At 36.7% G+C, this 26,374-nt stretch overlaps 1 protein-coding gene and 1 long non-coding RNA gene across 8 annotated transcripts in view; one reads left to right on the plus strand and one right to left on the minus strand.

The window, feature by feature from the left end:
• The window catches only part of LOC106061348 (RNA-binding protein Musashi homolog 2-like), a 291,717-nt gene extending 279,819 nt beyond the window's left edge, over nt 1–11,898 (minus strand). For 2 of the 7 annotated variants that reach the window (XR_008773920.1, XM_056005716.1), the window contains exon 1: nt 11,564–11,896. Coding sequence is in view for 6 of the 7 variants with exons in the window: in XM_056005716.1 (XP_055861691.1) it covers nt 11,564–11,622 (59 nt within the window). In the remaining variant the exon portion in view is untranslated. Of the gene's footprint in view, nt 1–11,563 lie in introns of all 7 variants that reach the window. The other 5 variants (XM_056005721.1, XM_056005719.1, XM_056005718.1 and 2 more) reach the window with 4 other exon arrangements.
• LOC129921998 (uncharacterized) lies at nt 7,061–9,815 on the plus strand. Its single transcript, XR_008773921.1, has 3 exons — nt 7,061–7,225; nt 7,379–7,441; nt 9,039–9,815. It is a non-coding gene; the product is annotated as an uncharacterized LOC129921998 (long non-coding RNA).
• Nucleotides 11,899–26,374: the final 14,476 nt, after the last annotated feature.

A 26,374-nucleotide genomic window follows, 5' to 3' on the forward strand; every position in this document is an offset into this window, starting at 1 on the left:
TGGAGGCCCCGGGACAGGATTTTTGTGGAGGTTCATACTCTTTTCAAAGGCCTTAATAAAAACCCACTTATTAAAATAATACTCGTATCTAAAGCAACCCACGTTTTAGAAGACATAATAGAGTACTTGTACAATTAATCTCATTTTTCTTCTATTTATTAAAAAAAATAAAATTACTGTGCATATTTTATTTAGTTAACGAAAATGTATATTTTTGAGTTTCTGGGGGTTATCGTGGGTTGAAGCAATGTCGTAAATCAGGAACTGCATTTATACATTTTGGGCATGCCGCAAGGAGACACAGTGTTGCCAATTGTAAGATTTAAAGTATTGTCAGTAAAAATTTAAAACTGTACAATGAAGAGCAACACACAAACTAACAGTTTCTAAATCGTCAGATTTGGGATATTTTTTTCTGGCGGGTTTCTTGTTTATCGGAGGAAAATGGAAGATAGATAAAGTTAATGGTCACTGCGTTGTCCGGTGAAAAACGTTCGAAATATGTAGGGGTTCTTATAAAGACATTTTCTGTGAACCAGTCTGGACAGATATTGTACATTCAAAGTAAACGCCAGTGTGGTTTTAATATGAAATCAAAGAAAATGCAGACGGTGTAGAGGTCAGATCCGTTTGTGACCTAGATGTGATAATTTTTGATACAGTTCAAATTACCATTTTGAAAAACGTTATATAAACATAAGTATGTATGTGAGCATGTTTGATAGATGCGTGTAAAGATAGATGGTATTACATCATGGTATTCTTATAAGATATACATCGGATAAAGGATAATGGATGACTGCCTGCTGGAGTAGTATGAGCTCTAGACTGACGTTTGGTGGTCTCAAAAGTCCCGGGTTTGAACCCCACGCGCCGCCATGCCCCGTCGCTATACGGGAGTTATGGAAAAGGATGTGATTATCTCCAGAATCGGAAGGAATATCCGAAACATGTAAAACAAACAAAGATTAGGTACGGCGCATAAAATGTGTCAAACGATAATGTCATTTAAAGAAAACTAATAGCGAAAAGCAAACGTCTTTTAAAATAATTTTTAAATGAAAACGTTGATTCACAATGAACAAGAATATAGTTCGTTTTGTGTGACAATAAAACATTAAAGTAGAATCTTGTCAATTGTCATTTCAAGTCACAAAATTACAATGTTAAAAAATTAGAAAAGAAAATATTTAAAAAATATAAACATTAAATTATAGCTTGAACCTATCCTTAAAAGCTCTACTGAAGTGAGACATCGAGATGCAAAGTTGCAGTGTTGGGCTAATGATTCCAGTTCTAGATACACCATTATAATTGTTTAGTTTGTTTGTATTAGACAAAAATGTGTATACAATTTATTACGCTTTCTTAGTGTGTACTTTAAGCCGCTACCTACATAGAATGTTTTTATCACCTTAACTCTTGACATACTTCCTTGGCCGTCACAGACTCTGAGCACGAAAAGAAAAAGTCTATTCAAAAATATTAAAATTTAGAACTGTTTTCTTAAACATAGTCATAAAAGGCGGAAGCAGGCAGGGAAAAAAAATATATAAAGAAAAGGAGTAACAAACAAACTACTAAACATTAAAACTCTCGTGTAGGTCTAGTGATGGCTGGGAATACCAAACATTCTGTTCTTTATCCAAAGAAACCACTAATCACTTTTTGAAAAGTCTAGGAAATGTGCTAAAGGTATTAATCAAACTAAATTTAATAACAACATTTGTAAAATCAGGAAATTAACATTTGTTTGCTCTGATGGTTAAAATATCATTTGCATGAGCTCAACAACCAACAGCTTTCAGGAGACTACCATTTTTTTTTAACGTACATAATATTTGGTTGAATTGAAAAATTATAGCTTGCTTCTGGTATTAGAAGTATGCCCTTCAAACTTAAAAGTCGAGAGTTCCTACCAACACATTTTGGTTAGGATGTTAATAGGTCTTGCATATTTGCACAAGTCCTTTCTGATGGAATGTATTTAATAGATAATACGATTTCATTATTAATCTAGATTCTAGAGCATTTGATTGTTAAAAGTTTTAATTAAAAAGTTATATTACAAACAAGATTTTTTTGAACATTAATGGATCACTATACAGAATAATTATCATAAAAAAGGAGACGGCTAAATGTCCAAACAAATGTAGTTGACTAGAAGGTAAGTCACAAATACACTGAGAAATTACGCGGGAAATGACAGAAAATTCGCGGCTCCATTAGAAAATAGCTTGGGTCTTGTACAAAGAAAAATCAGGGTCCTTATAATAAAAAAATATTTTTGCGTTTATAAAACAAGAATACAGGACTAATACATGCAAAAGTAAGATAATCAGACTACGATGAATATAAAACAAAACTACTTGTAGGACTCGAGTAAGTAAAGTTTCCCTTTCAGACCTTGCGATCTATAGGGTAGATGATGTTAAGGTCATCTGTTTCTATGGCCAATGGTGAACGAGCAAGGTGTCATGTGGCCAGTGCAACGACCAACCGCCTTTACTTACCCCAACTAAAGTCAGGTACCCATTAGAGTTGGGTGCACTCAGGGGCGCCCTAAATGTCCCGAAATTAAAAATCCCAGCCTACACCGGGATTTGAACCCAGGACCTCAGGTTCGGAAGCCAAGCGCTTAACCACTCATCACCGCGCCCAAAGGACTCGGGTGATAATAGGACTTAAATAAAGTATGTAGGACTATGCTATCTATATAGGACTACTCTGTTCATAGGACTGATGAATATCGGACATTTGATACATTTAGGACTATGGTATATAAAGTACTTAGGTAGACAATAGGAGATATTTTTAAAACAGAATGCCGTATGTGAAATGAACTATAGAGTAGTCGGTATGAGAATAGAACATAGCTCGACCTGGGGGAATACACTACTGTTTTATGATCTGGGGTAATCAAACATGCAACTTACAATAATACACGAGTCTATGAATTTAAAATGGATAGGCTGGCCGGGTAGTAAAGCCAAAGTCCCTAGTTCAACTCCTGGTGGAGATACTGGAATTAAGTACGAGAGTTTGGGTCAGGAATGAGTTCACACAGTTCTAACTTGGGTCCCATGTCGTTGCGCTGGCCACATTATGCCATGAATGTTGTTGGTGCTTTCAACTTGACAAGCGCATTGGGCTTGAAGAGGACTTTAGTATGTACTGTAGTTAGTCAAGAAGTCTTTAGAGACAAAGGACTGTGCGCGGGGCGAGCTAGATTTGAACTAACAAGGCAACTCTTTAAAACCAACAAAATAGAAAGGTTTAAAGCGTTTTCGCATCTTCAATAAAATTAACTCTATAATCAAGTCGGAAGTCAACTTTCACCTTTCACCCCTCTCCCCCATACATACATTTATTCTTTTTTTTTTATATTTAACTACTTTCACAAAACATCGCTAAAACATGGCACTTAGTGTCACACACACACCTTTTTATGGGAGCAGGCACACATACGCAAGCGATGATGGAAGAACCCACATATATTCCCACACACACAAATACAAGAGAAAAACACGCATACACATTTATATAGAAACAAACACATACATATTTAATCAGGAACACACTTATACGGGAACACACACAAAAAACAATAATAGGAGAACACACATAAACACAACTATACGGGAACACTCATACATACACATTTATACGGAAACACACGCACAAACACACTTATAGGGGAACACACACTTATCCGGGAACAAGCATACAAGCACACTAATATGGGAACACACACTAACACACTAATAGGGGGGGGGACAGACAAACACACTACTAGGCAAACACACACATATTACTAGGGGAACACACACACTAGTACGGGAACACACACAAACACACTAATAGTGGAACGCACACAAGCAAACTTACACGGGAGCAAACACACACACACACACACAAACACACTTATGCAGGAACACACACACATTAACACACCTATAGTGAAACACCAATATTTACACTGATAAAGGAACACATACACGCACATAACAGTGAGATCTAAAAACACGCTAGCGTACTAAGCCTACGTACCAGGCCTACGTACCAGGCCTACGCCTTAAGCTTTGAACCGTACCACGTTGAACTAGACGGGAGGTCAGAGACGCAGATATATTAAAATAAAATGCAAGGTGAAAATAAAAAATTAACAAAACCTAGATCTAGGTAAGGTGTGGGAGGGGGGGGGGAGGGGCGGAGAGATATAGAGCGAAGAGTACGAAAATAACATAATCGGGCGCCATTGTCATTTCTAGATGGGAGTCTTCTCCCCACCCCAACCCCCATCTTCCTGTCTGCTCCAGCTGACAATTACTCTTATATAGACATGATTAGAGGGCGGTGGTGTGTATTCGACTGAAACTCCAAAACACTCTGTATGAATCGTTATAGAAAGAATCTATGAATGGTGAGAAATGTGTGCTTGTACATAGGTCAGGGATTCTCAAATCTTAGTTCAGTTTCACTCGCCGTTACAATTCTCACAGAACATGAACTTTTCTGTCACACAATGAATACTTAAGGTCAGGAGATGACGGTAGAATACACTGAGTAGACATAAAAGAGAAGATCGTAAAGTATTGACAAAGCTGTTATTTGGCGAACAAAAAAAAAGTGGATCAGGTGGGAGGGGTTTGTACCTTAACTGTTGTCATAAACAGGACATAGTGTTGCTTACACTGCCACGACATTATACACTGTACTGTACGTCCACAAATTTAATGAAATATGAACGTACATTTTTTAAACATACACGAGCTCGATTATTATATATATAGATTAATATGTATATGATTGCGTTGCTTTTAATATAAAAGCCAAATTTATATTTACTGTCTATTTACTAGTAACTGATGCAGGTCATGGTGTTCATGCATATTTAAAAACATTTGTTTTTATTTATCAATTTCCTTATTTAAGTAAGGTTTTAAGTTTGCTTATTGTATTTCTCTACGCAGTTGCTTTCTCTTGATGCAGTAAATCTGGCAATACTTATGAAATTAATTTATCAGCAAAAACAGAAATGTCACTAATTAAAGCTATTGACCATTTTATCCGAATTGAATGACACTTACACATAATGAAACACATAATGAAACACATTTTGTTTACATCAAACAAAATACAAAACGATGCATTTAGAGGCGTGCGTAAAAAAAACAACAAACTTTTTTTTTTCCTACCTCCCCCCTTTTTCTAAGGCACTTCTAATTCATCAAGGCAATGTGTGGGGCAAATATGTCCCCTATTGTTTTGCTTGAACCCACTCGATCACGCGCCTGTTTGATCTGGTTGCATTAAGCATCACCACCTTGGTTCAAACATTTAGTTGCTATTGCAGTTCATAAATCTTCACACAATCGTCTCCTGTACATCTAACCTAAACCAGAGTAACGCATTTACACGGAACTGCAATAGATTCACACTGGGTCTACACCAATCGGCTCCGGAGCCTCACCCAATCTGCACCCAATGCGTAAGACATTGACGCCCGCCTTAAACTTCTGTTTGGGTGCACGGTCGTGCAACAAGATTCTCTAGCAACCTTATAGAGCAACAGCCATACACACATTTATGTCATATATACAGCAGCCGATTTCTTAACTAAACTAACTCTACAATCATTGCACCAATCAGCACGAGATGAGAACCATATCTAAATCAATGGAAACTGAAACTAGATCTGCCCCACAGCTACAATATGCGTATACCCGTATTCCTTTACTGTATCACAGACAGTTACGTACTTACACCATCTATAAATACTAATGAGGTTTCTTATAACTTACAAAAAGATCCCTTTCTGAAAGTAATTTTTAATAATAATAATAGTAATATCAATAAGTCAATTATCCGTGAGGAAATTAGTTTTACAATTTAGCATAACACATAACTATTCATTCTAAGAGCAAACAAGTATCACTATAGCACACAAAATATACCTTCACGGTCCAGCTTCTCTTAAACATTACATGTGAAATTTAAAACAGATAAAGTTTGTTCTATGATTCAATTACCAAACGAACAAAAAAGTTTTATTCTGGTAAAATGGTATAGTTTTTGCCCTACATTAATACGCCTACATTTCTTCAAACTATTTCTGTTATTAGTGCTTGAATTTTATTTATTATTTTTTTTATGGGAGTAAATGTTTTAGTTTTGTTTTAAATGTAGAAATGACTTGCTAAAAAATATGTATAAAATTATAGCTTGTCATCTCGATTGTCTTGTTCAATTGTTACACAAAATCATTGTATTAATTTATTGATTTGTTCATGTAAAATCAATATTATGCATTTTTAAAAACTCGTTTTAGAATATAACGGCATATGCGAAGAATGTCTGTATTTTGAATTTAAATGATACACTCGTATATACACTAACATGTGTCTGTCGAATGTGATTTTTTTTGGCCCTTTTTATTTTATCTAATGTTATAAAAGAATAAAATTAAAAAAACAAAACATTATAAATCTATAAATAAAACTTATCTTTAAAAAAATAAATAAAATATGAGGAACATTTCATTGTTAAAAAATAATTCTTCCCAGAATCCCATTCATTGAATGAGTGTACACAAGATTCAGTACCAAAGGGAACTATAATGTCAGAGTCTCAAGTTTTCACTTCTTGGGTCAGTTCGCTTTATTTCAAGGAGAAGAAGAAACAAATATAAGGGAGGTGATATGTATTCAAAAAGTTATGGAAACCTTGTCAAACCATATACAAACAATCTTATCTGTACTTTTTTTTTTCTATTCATACAAAAATACATTTCTAGCCAAAACAAGACTTCCGTACTGTATTTAAACAAACATTTAGCCTAGAGTTTGTCGAACATATCTATGACTGTTTGATTTTCACCTTTCGAGCTAATGGTCTGTCTGAATCTTAATCGTGAACATACAGGGCAGGTAGGCTCTTATATTACTTAGGGAGGTAGTAACAACATTTAGACTCCCCCCCCCCAGCTCCCCGAGCAGTAGCCCAAATCTGGCTATCTCAGAATTTTATCTGATATATACGAGTGTACCGCCCTGCCTGTTTGGTTTACGTCTTGTTTGCAAGTGTTATAAAAATAAAATACAATTTTGATTGAGTTTCTAATATGTGAATAGATTATAATTCATGTTTTATTATGTAATTATCAACTATGGTTTGTAAAGTTAACTATCCAATTAGGATACAACATGATAACGTCATAGTTGCAGTAAGAAGTTGTACTATTTACTTGTAGCACAATGTGTTATACTATATTAATGAGGCATAGTAAGGCAGCGGCAGATGATATAATTAATTACATTTTTAATAATAAAGAAAAAAGTTAATCAAAATGTATTTGTATATCTCTGTTTACAAACAGAATGTAGTCTCAAGGCTCTATGGGAACATTACAAACATAAAAAAAAACAGCCTAAGAAGGCAGGTAGGTCTTTAATTTGTATGTAGACACATAGATTATTATGTAAAGATAATCATGATTAGTGGTGACACAGCCTCATAAACACACACACATTTTTTTCCAACAGTAAATAAACATTTATACATTTGGAAAGATAAATATATAAAAAAATTTCTTTCGGTTTCAAGGTGGATCTAGTTTCGAATGGTAGGTCGAAAGGTAAAAGTTTGAAGATAGAATTTAGATTTTGTTGGGGTATTTCTTCACTCGTCTGTTTGTACTGTTCTGTCTATCTATCTATCTATCTATCTATCTATCTATCTATCTATCTATCTATCTATCTATCTATCTATCTATCTATCTATCTATCTATCTATCTGTCTGTCTGTCTGTCAATCTATCTATCTATCTATCTATCTATCTATCTATCTATCTATCTATCTATCTATCTATCTATCTATCTATCTATCTATCTATCTCTATCTATCTATCTATCTATCTATCTATCTATCTATCTATCTATCTATCTATCTATCTATTTATCTATCTATCTATTTATCTATCTATCTATCTATCTATCTATCTATCTATCTATCTATCTATCTATCTATCTATCTATCTATCTATCTATCTGTCTGTCTGTCAATCTATCTATCTATCTATCTATCTATCTATCTATCTATCTATCTATCTATCTATCTATCTATCTATCTATCTATCTCTATCTCTATCTCTATCTATCTATCTATCTATCTATTTATCTATCTATTTATCTATCTATCTATCTATCTATCTATCTATCTATCTATCTATCTATCTATCTATCTATCTATCTATCTATCTATCTATCTATCCGTTACAAAGGTTTATTTTAACGAGTCGGATGGCACAATGTATCAATCACACTTGTGACGGGACGCATACATTATGTGAGTGTCTATTTGAATATATCGAAGTGATAATGAACTTATTCATTTGTAACAAGTCGATATATTGATGTGATCACTCCAACTGTTAGGGTCATCAAAGTTCACATATATGACCAACTAATCTTATGGATTTTCTAAACAACAACAACAACAACATGGATAAGTCTACAACATCTTTGTTGGGTCTACAGGAAGTCACTAAACTCGATCAGTGTCTCGCTGTTCGATCCCTAGGTACAACTCACAGCAACATCACACGCACGCAAAGCTGCACCAACTCAACAACACACACACACACACACACCAGAAGATTTCAGCATTGCATAACACTCACACACACTCACACACACACACACACATCATTCTCCAGAAGCAAACTTTGTGTAGGATAGGTAAACACTTCCAGGGTATGTTTCCAATCTCATTGGATTTTCTTGTTTTTTTTTTTTCCTTTCGTTTTGTTTCGTGTAAAACCTGAACTAAGTTTTGTGTGTTTCAATTGAACCACTGAACAACATAGAGAGGAGCTCATGGATGGTTTCACTTGATCCCATGTCAAATGTGTTGTCTTAATATTTTGAAACACTTGTACTGTACAGACCGTATGGATATATATATTTTTATATTTAAAATCGTATGTGTTTTTATTTGATTGTATATAAATTAAGTAGACATTTATTTATTTATTTTAGTATCCAAGGAAATTTTTAAAAGCTAAACGAAGTTCTATATCACAAGAGGATTGACACCTAGGAATAAGACGCCTGCTAGATCTCCCACCGAAACTTACCTCGATGGAAATAAAGTAACAATACTGCATTAAATAAATCTATGAAGACATCATTCCAAGTTGTTTATATTATATCCATTTTAAGGCTAATACTACTTTTAAAGTCTGGGTATGTGTTTGTGTGCATCTGTGTGCGCGGGTATGGAGGTAGGTGTGTTAAAAGAATTAGCCAAATAAAAATATTTTTGAAAGTACTTTTTAAGTCTTATTCAGTTCAATGTTAAATAGGCTTATTAAATCAAATATCTAGGCATTTTACTTAATTCTTATATATATATATATACACAATTATATTTTGAGTATTGTTAAAATTTCTTGAGCTTGCTTACATATTAACTTTTCGCCCTCCATTTATTTAGTAAGATGTTCCACTGGGAGTGTGGGACGGTACAGTCAGAGCTAGAGCTTCAACTTGTTTCTCTCAATATAGAGATAAAAGGTCGAATGATTTCGTACACTAAGGAATAATAATACACATAGTTTGTGTTAAACTAAAGTTTCTTTTTCAGACTCTGTCATCGATAGGTCTGAGGGTGTTAAGGTCATCTGCTTCTTTAGCCAACAGTTAACGAGCAGGGTGTCAAGTGGCCAGCATAAAAAAAAACGCCTTTACCATCCCCAACTAAAGTCAGGTACCTACTAGAGTTGTGCGGACTCAGGGGGCACCCTAAAAATCGCGAGATTCAAAATCCTAGTCTTCACCGAGATTCGAACCCAGAACCCCAGGTTCGGAAGCCAAGGTCTTAACCACTCAACCATCGCGTCCACTGTTGTACTTATATCTTGTCAAGGTTAGATGAGATATCGATGAGGTTAGAGGAGATATCGATGAGGTTAGATGAGATATCGATGAGGTTAGAGGAGATATCGATGAGGTTAGAGGAGATATCGATGAGGTTAGAGGAGATATCGATGAGGTTAGAGGAGATATCGATGAGGTTAGAGGAGATATCGATGAGGTTAGAGGAGATATCGATGAGGTTAGATGAGATATCGATGAGGTTAGAGGAGATATCGAACCACGTAAAAATACCCCCCCCCTTTTCACAAACACGCATTTAGAAACAAAAGATCAATGATCTTTTTATGACGTGATTGTCTGTACCATTAGCAGTAAGATCTCGTTTCTACAGAAAACTGATAATTCTGTCCAAGCATTTTCCTAATGATGCCACGATAAGCCACGGAGATTGTCATTAGTAAACTCCCCCCCCCCACACACACATCCCCCCACCTTCTGTTCTAAGTATTCGCCCCTGTAATATTCGCCAACGAATCGATGCTCAAAACGAAAGGGAATCGCTCGACCCGGGTGAAGAAGGTGAGTCCATTGAAGTCCAGAGTCTGCCTCACATTGTCTCTACATTTCTGCTTGGACCCGGGATAACACTGAAGCTGACGAAGTACCAGCAGGTTAGAGGCAGGCTACCATCGGGCAGGACAAGGGAATAAAGTCTGAGTTTGGAGTGGGGGGGGGGGAGAAGGAAAGACGACAACAGCTCCGGACAGTTCCGGTTATCTGGCGATAATCTGAGCTCACCCCCCCACACACACACCAAAATCGCTTCTCTCTCCCCCTCTCTTTCTCTACTTCCCCCCCCCCCCCCCAGGTCCGATTCTCGTGCACACAATTTCCCAGTTAATGAGTCCGTAATTAAGGGATAGAAGCAGCTCACGTTCTCAGCACCCTTCATTCTCCCTCCCCGCTACCCTCAAGCGCCCCCCTCCTGTCATGCGCATCACAATGTATCCCCCCCCCTTTTTTTCCCCTTCTATTTTTCTTCCCGCCTGTCCACGCGTGAGTACTAAAAAAAAACCAACTAAGCTGATGAGTACGCTAGCGAAATGATCATCCACTAATCTGGCCGGTAATTAAGGACTAAGCGGAATGGGTCCGCGGGGGGGGGGGGTGTCGAAAACAAATGTTGTGGCAGGGGCGTGCGGGTGGAGGAGTAGAAACAAAAGACGGGTTTCATCACATCTGATCACAATTAGACATATTGATAAGCGCAATAATGAGTGTTTAATTAGCGTGCACTTGTGAAGATATTAAGATTCGAGCAATTAAAAAAAAAATAAACCAACTAAAAACTATTCCGGGAAAGCCCACAACTAGAGATACTAGATCAAGTAATTATTGCACTGCCCTAAAAAAAAACCCCACCTTCCTCGCTGTTTTATTGTTTTAGAAAAAAAAAAGGATAAGAATACCTTCGCTAAACCGATAAATAACAGGAGAGAGCTTTTCAAGAAATTCCCGCTAAGATATGAAACCACCAATTAACGATAGAGGAAACAGCTGTTCTTCTATCAACAATTTGTCTAAGCGATTGTGCTACTTTCGCTTTAAAAATGAAAAAATAAAAAATATAGATTTAGAAGCTATGCATGTAGATTTATAGAGTAGTATAAATGATGTCATCCTACCCTGGATCGTGGTCATCCTCAATTGACCCATTGGTCACTGGAAGTAAAGCCTGATCCATTCCAAAGAAATATATATTTTTTAAAAACAGAAATAAATAAAGCCAATAGGAACTAGGAAATAGAACTAGAACACACACAAATTGATCTAGAATCTAGGCCTATATCTCTCACACACACAAAGTTAGGCCTGGAACAAAAATTGAACGCACTGCTACTACTCCAAGACTACAAACTACTAGAGGCGCCTGCAACTAAAAGACACCCCCTACTCCGATGGAAAAAGCACCCTCTTCTTTACACAAGTCTCTCGTCTGCACGTGGGAACCGGGTTCAAAAAAAAGACTTTTTTTTTTTTTTAAGTCCTGCCCGCGCCGCCATTAGTCCCATGCGTTTGAAGAGAGAGGGGAGGGTGGGGTGGGCTTGAAGGTGTACGGTGGGGTGGGGACCGCGAGAGAAAGAGACGACGAGACGCGAGCCCTCGCGTTCGAGGGGCGCGAAATCGGACTTGATTGACGGGGGAACCCCCGAGCACGATTGGCGAGATTACGGTTGCTCATGGCAACCATGGCGGAAGGGGGGAAATAGATATGACGTCAAAGCAGTTTATATTCACCCTCCCTTCTCGTTCTGCCGTTTTTTTTTTGTCTACTTTATTCTCTTTCCTCGTTCAGTTACCGCCTCAATATCAACTAGATCTAGTTGCCTTCTGGGAAGGTAGATTGTCTGCAACTGGTTCTTTGAGTTTCAGGTACGATTTGAAAACACGACGGGTTCTTGCTGGATGCTGGTGTAGTAGGCTACGCTGTGAGGTATTGCGATGATAATCTGGGGGTTCGAATCTTGCACGACGTCACCTTGGTTTATAAGCTTAAGTAGACAAAAGTTTCGCTTTCTCATCCAGGACCGGTTTTAGACTTCATAAGGCCCTAAGCTATTTAAAATATGGGATCCCTTCTAAACAACATAAACCATTTTTGTCTTTTTCTACCTATTCAAAATGATTGCAAATATCCCTAATACATTTTTTTTTAAAGGAAGAGCGGAGACAAGCATATGGGGGCCCTAAAGCTTTTTTTTTTTAAATAGGTGAAGCAAGTACATTCTCTTCAAATTATTCTGAATGCGAGGATCTCTTAATCAGCGCTTCGGTAAGGTGACGCAGAAACCCGGGTTCAATTCGTCATATGGCCCCGTCTTTCACTGCTGTTGACTTCTAGAACGTCCTGGGGACAGACACGTGCCGCCATTCCAATGTCCCATTTGGTGTGGGTTGATGGGAACTACTTCGTATTGATCAATCGACATTTTTTTTGGTTACTTTGTGGTCAAGAATTTACAGTGGAGGGATTCAATTCCAATTGTGATCTTCTTAAGCGAGCATAAATGAGAACGGCGTAACAGAGGTGCCCCGCAAGCGCTCAAATGATCAACTCAGGAGCCATTTCGCCCTGACAGTCACAGAGGAAAGTAACTGGCATCTGAAAAGAGACAGTTGGAGAGCTCCCACAAAAGACCCAAAAGGAAAGACCTATTTGAAGACAGGCGCAGAAGACTGAGAGAAAACTTAAATAGACCTCCGGCGGAAAACGGCTTTGTCTGCCTAAAGTGCCGATTGATATGTAGGTCGCTACTGGGTCTGAGTAGTCATGGGAAACACTGCACTCATCCTTAAATCATCGGAATCGAAGACATTGCCAATATGTGTAGGAGTCTTTGTTTTATAGAACCTTTCATTGGTGTTATAACTTTGAAGTCCAGAAGTCTTTCGACTCTTTATAAAGCTAAGATGGGCGCTTCCACCGCGACCCATTGATGGCTTGAGTTTCAGCTACATCATGTCCATTGTAATCCACCTACATCATGTCCATTGTGATCCAGCTTCCCCGTGCCCACTGTGATCCAGCTTCATCGTGTCCACTGTGATCCAGCTTCCCCGTGTCCACTGTGATCCAGCTTCATTGTGTCCACTGTGATCCAGCTTCATCGTGTCCACTGTTATCCAGCTTCCCCGTGCCCACTGTGATCCAGCTTCATCGTGTCCACTGTGATCCAGCTTCCCCGTGTCCACTGTGATCCAGCTTCATTGTGTCCACTGTGATCCAGCTTCATCGTGTCCACTGTGATCCAGCTTCCCCGTGTCCACTGTGATCCAGCTTCATTGTGTCCACTGTGATCCAGCTTCATCGTGTCCACTGTGATCCAGCTTCATCGTGTCCACTGTGATCCAGCTTCATCGTGTTCACTGTGATCCAGCTTCCCCGTGCCCACTGTGATCCAGCTTCCCCGTGTCCACTGTGATCCAGCTTCATTGTGTCCACTGTGATCCAGCTTCCCCGTGCCTACTGTGATCCAGCTTCCCCGTGTCCACTGTGATCCAGCTTCATTATGTTCATTGAGATACATCTACATTGTGTCCAGCCAAAACGTTGGTCTAAGTTTATTTTCCGATTATTACGCCGCCGTTGGCAAGCTAGGAAATGTTTTAAGACTGTTACGTGCGCATCTTAGTGTAAATGTGAAATGGTGCGAATGCGTGTTAAAAGTGAAAGAAAACAAAATGGAGGAATATGAACAAGAAAGTTTTTTCAGTGTTAATAAAGATTAAAGTATTTATAAACTGTGATTTGTCGTTTCCATGTCTAAAGAGTCTCATCTAATATGAAGACGTAACAAAGACCTTGCTAGTTTCTTGTGACCTTGCTTATTCTTTCTTCTCTTTTTTCTGGAGATAGTATCTCATCTATTCTCAGTTCTCGTATTTCTCTTCTTAGTTATAGTACTTCTCTTCTTAGTTATAGTACTTCTCTTCTTAGTTATAGTACTTCTCTTCTTAGTTACAGTACTTCTCTTCTTAGTTATAGTACTTCTCTTCTTAGTTATAGTACTTCTCTTCTTAGTTATAGTACTTCTCTTCTTAGTTATTAGTTATAGTAATTCTCTTCTTAGTTATAGTACTTCTATTCTTAGTTATAGTACTTCTCTTCTTAGTTATAGTACTTCTTTTAAATGTTATAGTACTTCTCTGCTTAGTTATAGTAATTCTCTTCTTAGTTCTCGTATTTCTCTTATAGTTATAGTATTTCTCTTCTTTGTCATAGTACTTCTCTTCCTAGTTATAGTGCTTCTCTTCTTAGTTATAGTAATTCTCTTCTTAGTTATAGTACTTCTCTTCCTAGTTATAGTACTTCTCTTCTTAGTTATCGTTCCTCTCTTCTTAGTTATAGTACATCTCTTCTTAGTTATAGTACATCTCTTCTTAGTTATAGTACATCTCTTCTTAGTTATAATTCATCCTTTCTTAGTTTGACACTAAAAGCTTGTTCTCTGTCTTTGAGTTATAAGGATTTTACTTCTATTAGTCTTTTTTCCTTTTTCTGTTTTTAATCGCATACTTGAGCTAATCAAGTATTCGAACCTGAATCCCTCAGGTTGAGCCCTCTGACGAATGAAACAAAAATATCACCTGACCTGAAGTCCTGTCGGAAGATTGTAGTGTCTTTCGAGTTTTGAACTCCTGCCTCTGGATTACAGACACGCGTCCTGCTTCCCACGAGACGCTGACCGCAAACACGACGGAAGAATGAGAACTTTTGTCGATAGCGTAGCGCGCGTGGCGTCTAGGCACCCCCACCCCTTTCCCGTATGTTGCAATTCCAGGGGGGTGCCGTGGTGTCGAGTGACGATTGTGTCATTAAACGACAGTGACAACCGCTCACGCTGTTACTAGCGAGCCCGCACGCGACAAAATTATGAAGTAATAGAGACTTGTGTTTGAATCATAAGTTTCTTTTATATTTTTTAACATCCTGGGCAGATGTGAGACTTGTGTGGAACAATCTTTGATGCCATTTTTACAATAAAAAATATTTGTATTTTGTGTGTAGATAGAGTGGCGCATACAATAGTCTCAGTGCTCTCTGGTCCAATCAATTTTAAGGACATGTGGGAGAGAGGGGTGTCTGGAAGACGGATTTGGGCTGCCCTAAAGCAAACACAACTCAGCTCGAGACCCAGCACGAATTAAAAAAAAACAACTAGTTTACATCGGCATTCGAACACGTGCCCCACCTTTTCATCATTCCACTCTGTCATACAACCCAAATATATAGAGGACTGGACTTAGAAATAGTCAATCATTGCATACCAATAAAAGCACAAGCCCTGAAAGACCAACTTGCTCATCACCAAAAAAAACAAAACAAAAACAAAGTCAGATAGAACGCCACTTAGTTACCATATATCAATGTTTCTCAAACTTTTACCGTGGCGCCCCCACCCCCCACCAACAAAAAATTCCCTAGCGCCCAGCTTAGCCAGCTGGGGATCTTTAAAAATGTAATGAAAAAGAAGAGTAACGTAAAGATATATAATTAAATCATCATTTTCCAGGATTATTTCGCATTAATATTTAAATAATGTTTAGAAACCAAATTTAAGTAATGAATGTTAATTATTGCTAGTCCTTTTTTGTTCGAAGATAATATCACTAGACCAGTGTAGAAGAATTTTGAACCACTACAAAAACAGTTTTCTAGAGATAATAGTGAAAATGCAGCAGGCTTCCCCTCCCTCCAGCAAAGCCAAACGTCTGCCTTCTGAACTTCTGAACTCAAAACGCAAATATTTTCCTTCGTAGAAAAAAGAGGGAGAGAAGTGGGCCGATATTGAAGAGTTTTCTCTTGCAAACAGAGCGCAGTATTCATACTAGTAGAACAAGAAGTCGCAAGCCAAATTACGTCAAATAGTGGCAGATTTACGATTAAAATTCGAAGTACAATATAGCGCATGTATTTCTGTAATCATTGTAATGTAATCTTCTTATCTTATCTTATAAAATGCAGACTTTACTTCAAAAAAAAGATGATTACGTCCTACGCGTGTTCCTAGGTCAATCTTGTCATGCATGTTAACCACTGACTTAAATTCTGCAAAGTCATTGATTTTCCTGGCTGGCTCTAGCAACACATTCCATGCTCTAATAGCTCTAGGGACGAAGGAGCGTTGCCGCGAATCTTTTTATTTTCGACGCACAAAAGTCGTCAATTTAACGAGATACATCAGTCAGGAGAATTTCGATCATTCTGACACGAGAAAGTCGAGAAGAATCACGTTAGAGGAGACATTTGGAAATATCGTTTTAAGTCGATATTGTCGCTTACACCGCTCGCGAAAATGGTAGACATCTCTTAAGGTCCTCATTATACTATAAAACGACATCTCTTATTTAAAATATTTTAATTTTAAAACATTGGAGATAATGTCCCTTTACTTTGTTAATATTAATATTCAAACATGGATTGATAATTACCAAATGGGATGCGTTGCCGAGAGGCTAAGTACGCTTGGCTACCTATCAAGGGGACTCGCGGTTCGACACCCGACTCGAGTATAGATGTGTTTACTGGGCTCCTAATGGCAGCACAGAAAGTCTTCTCACGGGTATCCCCTCCCCTTCCCCCCCCCCCCCCCACTGGTCCACAATGAGATTGGAATATGCTAGTAAGGTGCTATTAAAACAAAACAAACAAAAAAAATGAAAACACAGCTTTTTAAAAAATTAACCCTCTTCGCCCACAACCCACCTTTTCACAGGAGAAACGCTGTACGTGTGTTGGGATAACTAGTCTAAGTTATCTAATTCGGAATTAGCCAGAAAAACCAATGACCTAGCAGAGTTTAAGTCTCTACTTAACACGCACGACTAGATCAACACATGGATACGCGTATCTTCTCTTTTGAAGGAACGTCTGTTGTTTATAAGATACGATTGATGCTTGGGTGTCCACAAAGCTAACTAGAATAACATAAAAAAATAAATAAAAATAAAGCTTATATTAAGCGTAGTTGCATACATTAGTTTTGGATCATGTATTAAATTTGTAGTAGATCTAGGATAGCAATAATAAATCTGTGCTTCACAAACATTTTTACAAAGCTTATATCAACTCACTCTGTCTTTCTGTCTGTCAACCTGTCTGTCTGTATGGTAAAAAGTTTGTACACATTATTTATTTCTCTCACAATCAATCTTGTATTAAGCGGAAAATTTGCATAATTATTTCTTTTACCACACAACACAAGAATCAATAAAAAAAATTATTAACCTATTAGTCAGTTAACTATATATATATATATATATATAACTATAACTGTATTATATAAGATAAGATAAGAAGATTAACTATTGGTAATTAATTATTTTGTTTGGTATCTTGAACAAGGAAAAGAAATCCTACTTGACAGATTTGGTGGTATAGATTAAATTAGTCCCCTTGAGGATTCTTGAGCACTGAGTGAACATTTTTTTGTGCATTAAAAAAAATACGATCTTCAGCATTCACCAAAAGTTTGAAAAAAAAAACCTGCTTTAGCGTCAAACAGTAAAAAAAAACAACCTGTCTGAACAGACCGTTCTGTCTGGGAGAGACCCGAGTCAATGCTATTTCCGATGCCTTTGGCACCCCGACGCATGGGCTAGACATGGCCGAGAGCACCGGGAGCCTCCACCATTTTCCTTCCCTATACCAAGCTAACCGTGGGGGGACTCGCCATTAATGTAACGGTCCCTTGAGGAACGGTGCATGGATTATCGACAGGTTCGTAATGGCTCTCTTTCAACTCAGCGCCGTGCAATGGGTGGACTTGTCTACCCGTGGGCATCCCCACAGGAGTCTTGTGTTGCTACCCATTTAGCCTAACCACTTCCTCTAATGGTCATTTCCACGTTTGAGTCATGTTTGGTCAGGTAAAAGCCGAGATAGGGTAAGTGAGAAATAACATGTACATACCTTATACCAGACGGACAGAGAGAGTTGATATATGCTTTAAAAGAATGCATAAAATTCTTTGGAAGGAAGAAAAAGGCTGCTTGTCGTACATAAAACAACAGAACACAGATCCTAAGACAGCATTTACTTTGAGGTCAGAGACTCCTGCATAACAACACGAAGCAGTGACTGTCTCCTGTAGTAAACATGGGAGCTAAGCGATTGTTTCTCCTCACTATTTACGTTCCTATCGCTGTGAAGTCAGTGCCGCGAGTCCGGGAATTCCCGTTTTAAACGTTTTTAGTTCTATTTTTATTCTTTTTTTCCCCCTCGTTCATGTAATTCTCGTCCATTTAAGTTGTTTTTTTTTTTTTTTTGGTTGTTTCCTCTTTACCTTGCTACACTTTTCTGGGTTTTATTTCTTCCCGCGAGTGTTTTATGGACACTTGAAAATAAACCCTGGTTTCTTCCTTCCCGCGGAAACAAGCCAAGGGTAACGACAGACTCACAGAACTATTAGCCTAATAGCCCATTTGGGCTTCTTGGGGGCTACAGGACCATTTGCCCTTTTTAGAACGCCTTTTGGATTACTTTTTAAAGCGTAACATTGAGAGAGTTTTAAATAGGAAAAAAAAAAGCAGAAGCTCTGAGTCGTACACAATTTCAAGGGTTCCCGTTCCAATAGATTTATGTCTTGTCACTATTTGTATGGATCTTGTGAGCCTGGAGACATGATCAGGAAAGAAAATCTCAAGACATTGAAATTTCGTTGAGATGAAATTTTGAAGCTGGAACTAGCAAATACGAGCTCAAAAACACTCCCCCCCCCCCTCTCCCAATTAAAAAGCTTTGGTGGTTATGCCAAGATGCAGTATTATTATGATTTGCAAAGACCTTCTTTCTAGGTACAAACCTTCATACAATATGTAGACCTTCGTACAAGTAAAGATCTTCCTGCAAGTACAGACCTTCCTACAAGGTGCAGACATTCTTACAAGGTATAGACTTTATTGGAAATGTATAGATAAACTTTTTTGCAAGGTACAGACTTTCTTGTAATGTTTAGACTTTCTTGCAAGTTACATACCCACCTGCAAGGTACAAACATTCTCATAAGTTACAGACTTTCTTGCAAATGTATAGATAAACTTTCTTGCAAGGAATAGACTTTGTTGTAAAGCAGTGGCGTCACTAGGGTGGGTGTCACCCGGTGCGGTCAACTCAGGGTGTCATCGCCCCTCAAAAAAGTTCGTGTATTTTGTTGAACCATGATACCATTAAACACCATTAAAATAAGCGTCGTTACAATTTATCTATAGTTGTACAACAATGCAACCTTAGGTAAATTACAATGTTATTTTCTTTTCTGGATTTCAAACTTGAACACGTATCAATAACTTCATTGTCTTTAACGATGTCCTTTTAAATAAATTTGCCCGTTGTAAAAGTGTCGTCTGTTCCTTTGTCGAACGTGTTATGCTTTTGGTAAAGACAAAGTTTGTCCCCCCCCCCCAGTAACGCCACTGACACTGATTAGCCTCCACTTTGTCAATAGTTTACAGGTAAGTCTACTCTTATGTATCTTTGGCCTTCCAGTACACCTTCTCAGCAAAACAAAAATAAAAAGCAAAGATAGGTAATATAAAAGACATCTGGTAGTAGATCTTAAGCTGCGTCTCAAAGGCTATAATTTTAGAACGAAAAAAATATTTCCATTGTACTAAACATTTTAGACAGGCATTTATTGAAAAAGAATGTTGACCGCATAGATTAAGTTAATGTTATGCGCATCTATTAAATAGTTTCTTTGTTGGTTTAAAAATGTCCTGTACTCCTCCCCATGGCTCCAGACATTGAAGCTGCATTTTGTATATTCCTGAGCTCGACAGATCCTGAATTCAAGCTTACCTGGGTAACCCCCTTTCTAGATATTTTAAGATATAAGTAGATCTCACCAGCTTTTTTCCCCCTTAAAATTCTATAAATTATGAATCTGATCAGTGTGTACTATGTCAGGTGTGCTGCCAAAATACAAAGGTGCGTAGAGTCTGAAGTATATCTTTTTCGTGGTTTTCTGAAGCATTTATAAACTTTTCAACATTATAGATATACTTTCAGGTATGGGTTTCACCTACACAACATTTCCATCATGTTACGAAATTCTTTCATACAAGGTACAGACTTTCTTGCAGGTACAGACTCTCTTGCAAGAAACATACCTTCCTGCAAGGTACAGTTACAGCAAAGGAAAGACATGCCAAAGAAAATGTTGGAAAGACAAACTAAGAACGAGCTTTACGATAGATGAGACTTTTAGTCTGGAGGGAATGGAGAGAAATAGTTGGTAGATGTTTTTGGCAGCCCAAAGGTTCACGCTAAGGTACAGTTGAAGGTAATGATAAATTATTTTTTAGTAAAATTTTTATTACTTCCACCTTTCTCTCCCTTCCCTTTTATTAGGCCCAACAATTAATTTAAAAACGCAACAGCATTGGGTCATTTTAAAATGATGTCTGAGAAATCTCATCAAATTCCCGACGGACACAAAATGATGTTTCGACATTTTCAGTCGGCAGACGAGACTAAATAAAACAGTTCAAATACATTGAAGAGACGAGATATCAAGGAGGGATTATGTTTTATAATAGCCGACCCCATTGGGTCCGCTGTTTGGTAAGTAATTCATTCTTATGGGAGAAAATAAATAGTTTCAGTGTTCGATCAAATCGATTATCAGCCCTAATTCTGGATCGAATTTCGGTCGAGAATTTAGGTAACACCCTATTTGGCTTTCAAAAATGTAACTTTCTGTTGCAACTTTCAACTTTGAAATTTCATGACCTATTTTTCAGAGCTCCCATTAAAAAAACAAGAAACTCTAATTCGATCTAAGAAATCTATCACAGAATTCATCTTTCCGCTTCTGTCTCCTACGCCAAGACATTACAAGCTCGAAATAAAAAAAAGAGAAAAAAAAAAAGGCTACCACTTCCAAGAGAGCGTTATCCTTGATGAACTCTCATTTATTGTTTAGAGTCGTCCGCCCTTGATCGATACTTATAAATGAAATCCAGATTGTAGTTTGCCCAGATTTCATTCATCAAGTAGACCTGAAGCACTGAACGAGGACTGGAGTCAGACACACACGAGGGTTCATTTCACATGTCCGGATGTACACTTCTTTGTGTGTGTGTGTGTGTGGTGGTGAGTGGTGGTGATGGTGGTGGGGTTGGATCCGGAGGTGCTGGAAGTGTTCAAACTAAATATAAATCTAGGGCTTCTATGCTAACATACCAGATAGTTAATCATCCGTAAATATACCAAGTGTCCGTACTAAAACAATGACGTCAACACAGCACGCGACACAAAGAGATAATTGCATATCATTTGATGTTGGGACGCGTAATAATAATAATAATAATATTGACAAATAATAAAAAGGAAAAAAAAACGCTACAATCATTGACATCGCCGTAATATAAGGAAAACCTAAATGAAAACTACAATCATTGACATCGCCGTAATACAAGGAAAACCAAAATGAACAAGATTACAAAGAGACTTTGTGTTACACAAACTCAGAGGCGGCCCCCGTCGAAGTCGGATCCCTGTCGGATCTGCATATTCGCAAATAATATTCAAGAGGTGATTTAATTTTGATGGTCAAGAGTAATAATGTTTCAAAGATTCATTTGCCATAAATTTAAATTTAAATTAAATTAAAAAAAGTAGATTAGTTTTAGTATATTAAAACATTGCAATATTGATCAAAACGTTTGGAAATGAAAATCTACACTTTTTTTTACACTTCAAGTTTAGAAATTGAAATTCTACATCTTAATCTAGTCTATTTTAGTCTTAACTAGATCTAGAAATCGTAGATCAAGACTCTAAAATAATTTTAATTAGAATATAAATCCAGATCTAGATATACTGTAATAAAAATCTAGATCTAGTTTAAAAAATCTAGATTAGATCTAAATCAAGATATCATTCCATTTTTTAAACGCGAGTCACATAACGAGGCTTAATAAACATTTCTATACCGAGTTCTTTTTTCATTTCATTTAAAGAATTCATTCCATATGACGTCAAAGGAAAAAACAAAAACTACGTCACACGGCCTAGCTAGACTAAAAATCGTCTTCATCATAACGAGCCATTTATCGAGTGTTCATAGACATTGGTGCACCGAGTGCGTTCTTTTAGCATTTCTTTTAAAGAATTCATTCCATATGACGTCAAAGGAAACAAAAAACTACGTCACACGGCCTAGCTAGACTAAAAATCACCTTCATCAATAAGAGCCATTTATCGAATGTTCATAGATATTGGTGCACCGAGTGCGTTCTTTTAGCATTTCATTTAAAGAATTCATTCCATATGACGTCAAAGGAAAAAAAAACACTACGTCACACGGCTTAGTTAGACTAAAATATGTTTTCATCAATACGAGCAATTTTCGAGGATTAATAGACATTGGTGCACCGAGTGCGTTCTTTTAGCATTACATTTAAAGAGTCATTCATATGACGTCAAAGAAAAAAAATTCCATTACCTCACAATAGGCTAGTATCGGTACCATAAAAAATGTCTTTATTTACACGAGATATTTAACGAGGGTTCATAGACATTGGTGCACTGAGTTCTAATAGAATTTATTTAAAGAGGATCAAAGCCGCATTGTTTTTGCGTTTTGTCTGTCAGTCGGTCTGTCCGTCATCTTGATATAAAAAAAACAACAACTAAAAGTTATTAAAAATTGATTAACCTTTATTTTACGTTTCAAAACATCGCAATAATTTTTAGGTATGAACACAATTGAAAAGTTTATATAATAGATTGTTCCGGATGTTTCTATAAATAGTAAAAGAAAAAGATAATTCCAGATAAATGTAATACCGTTAATTAAATTTTTTGGATGGTCTCGTATAAAAATTAGATGTACTACAGCCATGTGAAGAGATTTTCATACCTTACTTTGGTGTTTGGATTCTGTTTTCCTTAAAAATCGGAACATAATATTAACTATAATTAGATTTTTTAATGTTTTAGGTAGAAAGTTAAAGAGAGTAGTAAGTTAAAATATTTTTCATAAAAATCCGTAAAAACATTATTTCGTAAATGAGAAGATTATTTGTTTATTAATTAGAAGAGGGAGTTCAAACAATTATTTGGCGTTAGTAGATTGAAAAAAAAAATTCGGAACTTTCTGGCGACGATTTGTAAGAAACAAAATCCGGAACATTCATTATCGATTACAAAACTTCTATGTTATGTTTCAGCAAGAAAATTAAATGTCTAAAAAGTAATGTTCAGTAATCAATTCTAGTAAATTACTTTTTTTTAAAGCCCTGAACAACCTATTGTCGATATTTTTAAAATGTGTTTAAAGATGAAAATACGGAACAATTTGATATTGATAACTAAATTATAGTGACGCATTGTCAAATAATATAAGTGTAATATTAGTAAATTATGCGATTTCAAACAATCAATAGGCATAATTCATGTTTTATAAAACAATATCCGGAACATTTTTACACTTAATGAAATATAAGTCAGTATAGAGATTTTGATTTAGCATTAATATGCTATTTACATAAAAAACGGAACAACATATTATTGATAATGTGTTTTTGCAACGTTTAATCATGGAAATTGAATGTAATATAAATTAGAAGAGCAAACAAACATTTGTTGGGGTTGATTAGTTTTGCACAAAAAAATCCGGAACAATCAATTTTTAGATAATTAAAACTATTGAGATGTTACAGGAGGAAAATTAAAGGGTAAATCAGATTTTCAATTGCTTTTAGGGTTCTAGTTTTTTTAATCTAATCGTGACGGACAGACCGACCAACAGACAAAACGCACAAAAATAATCTTCTTTTATTCGGATGGGGGCACTAAATAAAAAATAAATAAAATCTGATTTTTTTAAAAAAGTTTAATTGGTTTAGCACCTGATCATGTTGCGACGTTACGCTACTGCACGAAAATCGCTGCATTAAAAAGTCCATTTAAAAAAAATTTGCGTGATATTTACATACAAAGTGCATTATTAGCCTTTATAAACAAACAGAAATGTTTTCTTTTTAATTTTAGCAGCTAGTTGACCAGAAAAAACATCTTTAACTATTATTTATATTTGTTGTAAACATTTCCTGTATATTTTTAAAATATATTTGAAAATACACAAAAATTATCAATCTTTGTTAGCATATTGTAACATTGCATCCCTTACATTTAAGTGATTGTTTTAGAATTGGTGTATTTTTATGAAAAAATCGCTTGCATAATTAATTTTATAAATTAAACGGTTTGCTTTTAGAAAATCAAAAGTAGCCGTTGCACCTAAACTTTTCAAGCCGCATTTAATGATGAAATAATATTTTTCATATCTCTTCTAGTTTTCGAGATCTGAGTGTGACAGACGGACAGACGGACAGACGGGCATTTTGCACAAACCTAATAGCGGCTTTTTCCCCTTACGGGGGCCGCTAAAAATCAAAGAACATATGGGCATCTAAGCTTGGAGATTAAGCGGTTATGGAAGTTGTCTAAAATAACAATATATCATGTTGTTATATCAACTGAGGGTATAATGACAACTAATCTCACAGACACTTTCAAGGCCCTTAACATCCCTAAGAAGATTCTCGTTGCCTGTCAGAGAGCGGTTCTGCTGCAGTGTTAAAAGGACTACAATAAATTTTTTTTCTCCCTAACGAAGCTCGACCCTGGCAGTGTCAGAGAATGAATATTAATTCCTTTTTCACATCATAATAATAATTGAAGGCCTCTGCTTAGTGACGGGAAATACTTGGCACAATCATAACAACACTGAGGGCTAGGCTAATTTTTAATGTCCAAATTGGATGCGTTAATTTTTTAGGATTCCAAAATTTCTGTGATGTTGTTTTTTTTTTTAATCAGACCTTCTATCCAGACTTTCTAAAGACTTAGGCTAACAAAAGGTAGTGACGTCAGACTTATGACGTTGCAACGAGCTATTGGTCTAAGCTGCCCACAGGCTGCCACGCCGCAGTTCAAAACTACTATAACGATTGGTCCTGTGTGGACACGATTCTCGAAACTGGCCTTTACGATTTTTCTAGAAATTCGACAGTCGATGTATTTTTTGGGAATATAATTACTAAACTCTAGTTTAGCCATTATGTTGTGTTTTTTTTTTATAACTATTATCTTCTAAAATTAAATTTGGTCTGGACCATCTTTATCTTGAACAGACATAGGTCAGCAGGTTTTTCAGCGTAAAAGTCATACTCTCTAAATAGTTAAATAAATAAAGAGACGGTCAGGAATATTGAGATCACCGTCTTTCAAGTCTGAATCTATTGGCCTATCATTAGAATTGTATATACTCTAAGTATACATTCACTTGGCCAGGAATTTTTTCGTGGGGAGGGGAGGAATTCAGCGGGGTAAAAATGGAACATTTTTAAATCTATCGTTCATTAGTTATTTAGAGTAAAATAATCGCTTTTATAAGGATTAATCAAATTCTTGAGTGAGGAATTGTCTATAAAAAGAATTTGTGTGTGTGTGTGAACTATTACATATTTTATTTAAAATATGCAGCCATGGGCAAATAACTCCAGTTTGTAAACCTTAGTCTCTCCATTGTTATACCAGAATTAACTAGTGTACCAAACATTTTTTTTTCTTTTCATTGGCTCTTCTTCTTTCCACATCTTTTACTATACTAGTCCATAGAGTAGCTTCGTTTCTCCAGACTAGTCCATAGAGTAGCTTCGTTTCTCCAGACTAGTCCATATAGTAGCTACGTTTCTCCAGACTAGTCCATATAGTAGCTGCGTTTCTCCAGACTAGTCCATAGAGTAGCTACGTTTCTCCAGACTAGTCCATATAGTAGCTACGTTTCTCCAGACTAGTCCATATACTACAGTGTTTCTCAAACTGTGTGCCGCGGCACACTAGTGTGCCGCCGAAGATTTGCAGGTGTGCCGCGGGAGTTTTCAGAACGCCATACGTGCATCTTTACAAAGGTCTACCTAAT

Source organism: Biomphalaria glabrata, chromosome 12 (genome assembly GCF_947242115.1).
Source record: "Biomphalaria glabrata chromosome 12, xgBioGlab47.1, whole genome shotgun sequence".
Lineage (NCBI taxonomy): Eukaryota > Metazoa > Mollusca > Gastropoda > Planorbidae > Biomphalaria > Biomphalaria glabrata.